Source organism: Propithecus coquereli, unplaced genomic scaffold (assembly GCF_000956105.1).
Source record: "Propithecus coquereli isolate 6110/MARCELLA unplaced genomic scaffold, Pcoq_1.0 Scaffold72, whole genome shotgun sequence".
Taxonomy (NCBI): Eukaryota; Metazoa; Chordata; class Mammalia; order Primates; family Indriidae; genus Propithecus; species Propithecus coquereli.
The window spans coordinates 3,229,655-3,230,673 of NW_012153285.1; the positions used below are offsets into that span (position 1 = coordinate 3,229,655).

The following is a 1,019-nucleotide window of genomic DNA, read 5'->3' on the forward strand; positions in this document are numbered from 1 at the left end:
TTTTACAAGTTGAAATTCTTTTAGCAATTTTACAAGTTGAACACAGTTCAAATCTGATGAAATCTTCATGACATTGAAGTTCATGTCTTTTTAAAAGTCTTGATTTCAAGAGGAGTCCAATGAAATCCCTTGGAAATAGACCCTGGTGGGCCTCTTCTGAGTGATATAAAAATCTTCCTTCGAGGTCACCTCAGGAGTTAAGTTTCTATGCGTATGTTCAATGTCATCAGCCTTGAGGATCACCTGATTTATCCTTAGTTAATGAGTTACCTACAAAGGAGGAGGAAAACATAATTAACATTTCATAACATAGATATACACTTAAAACTAAACACATTGATAAATGAATAGGTAATTCAAACTGCTGGTATTTGCGATATCAAGTACATTGCTGAATGTTAAAGGATTACCATATTCAGGTGTTTCCAACTTATAAAAATATACCAATTCTTTTTTTTCTCATTGTCATTTCACAACATTTTTAGAGCTATTTTCACAGTTATCCAGATTGTGACCAGGATGATCTCAACTGGCAGCAATGATACCCCTCTCAGACCCGGAATGATTCTGCAATCCCTGTTCTTTGTATAGGCTTGATGGACATAACCTAAAAACCATAAACCCATCACACCAGGCCTCAGTGTAGAAAGGCCTTTGTTCACAGCAATAGAATCAGACCACATTCTCAAGAAAGCCCATGGCATTAGCTCCATAAAATTCACTCTTGAAATAGTTTAAAAAATGAGGGCTTATTTGACTCAATTATATTTCGAAAAAAATCACCTATTCATAAGGACCAAAAAATATTTGGGGAGAGAAACTATGAAGAATAGGAAAATGTTTTACCACATTTCAAAAGTACCTAAAAATTCTCATAAAATTGATTAGAGTACATTATTAATGCTATTTTAAAATTACAGAGGAAGATTCATACTGACTTTTCATACCTACTAAAGTCCAAAGAACATTTATGTACAGGAAAAAACAATAATAGTAGATAGAGTATTTGATACATACAT

The 1,019-nt window shown here is 33.2% G+C and overlaps 1 protein-coding gene across 1 annotated transcript in view; it reads right to left on the reverse strand.

The window, feature by feature from the left end:
• Nucleotides 1–9: 9 nt before the first annotated feature.
• FAM19A2 (family with sequence similarity 19 (chemokine (C-C motif)-like), member A2) overlaps nucleotides 10–1,019 on the reverse strand; it is a 606,282-nt gene continuing 605,272 nt past the window's right edge. Inside the window, exon 5 of the mRNA XM_012661562.1 lies at nucleotides 10–270. Coding sequence (XP_012517016.1) covers nucleotides 259–270 — 12 coding nt within the window. The 3' untranslated portion in view covers nucleotides 10–258. The remainder of the gene's footprint in view (nucleotides 271–1,019) is intronic.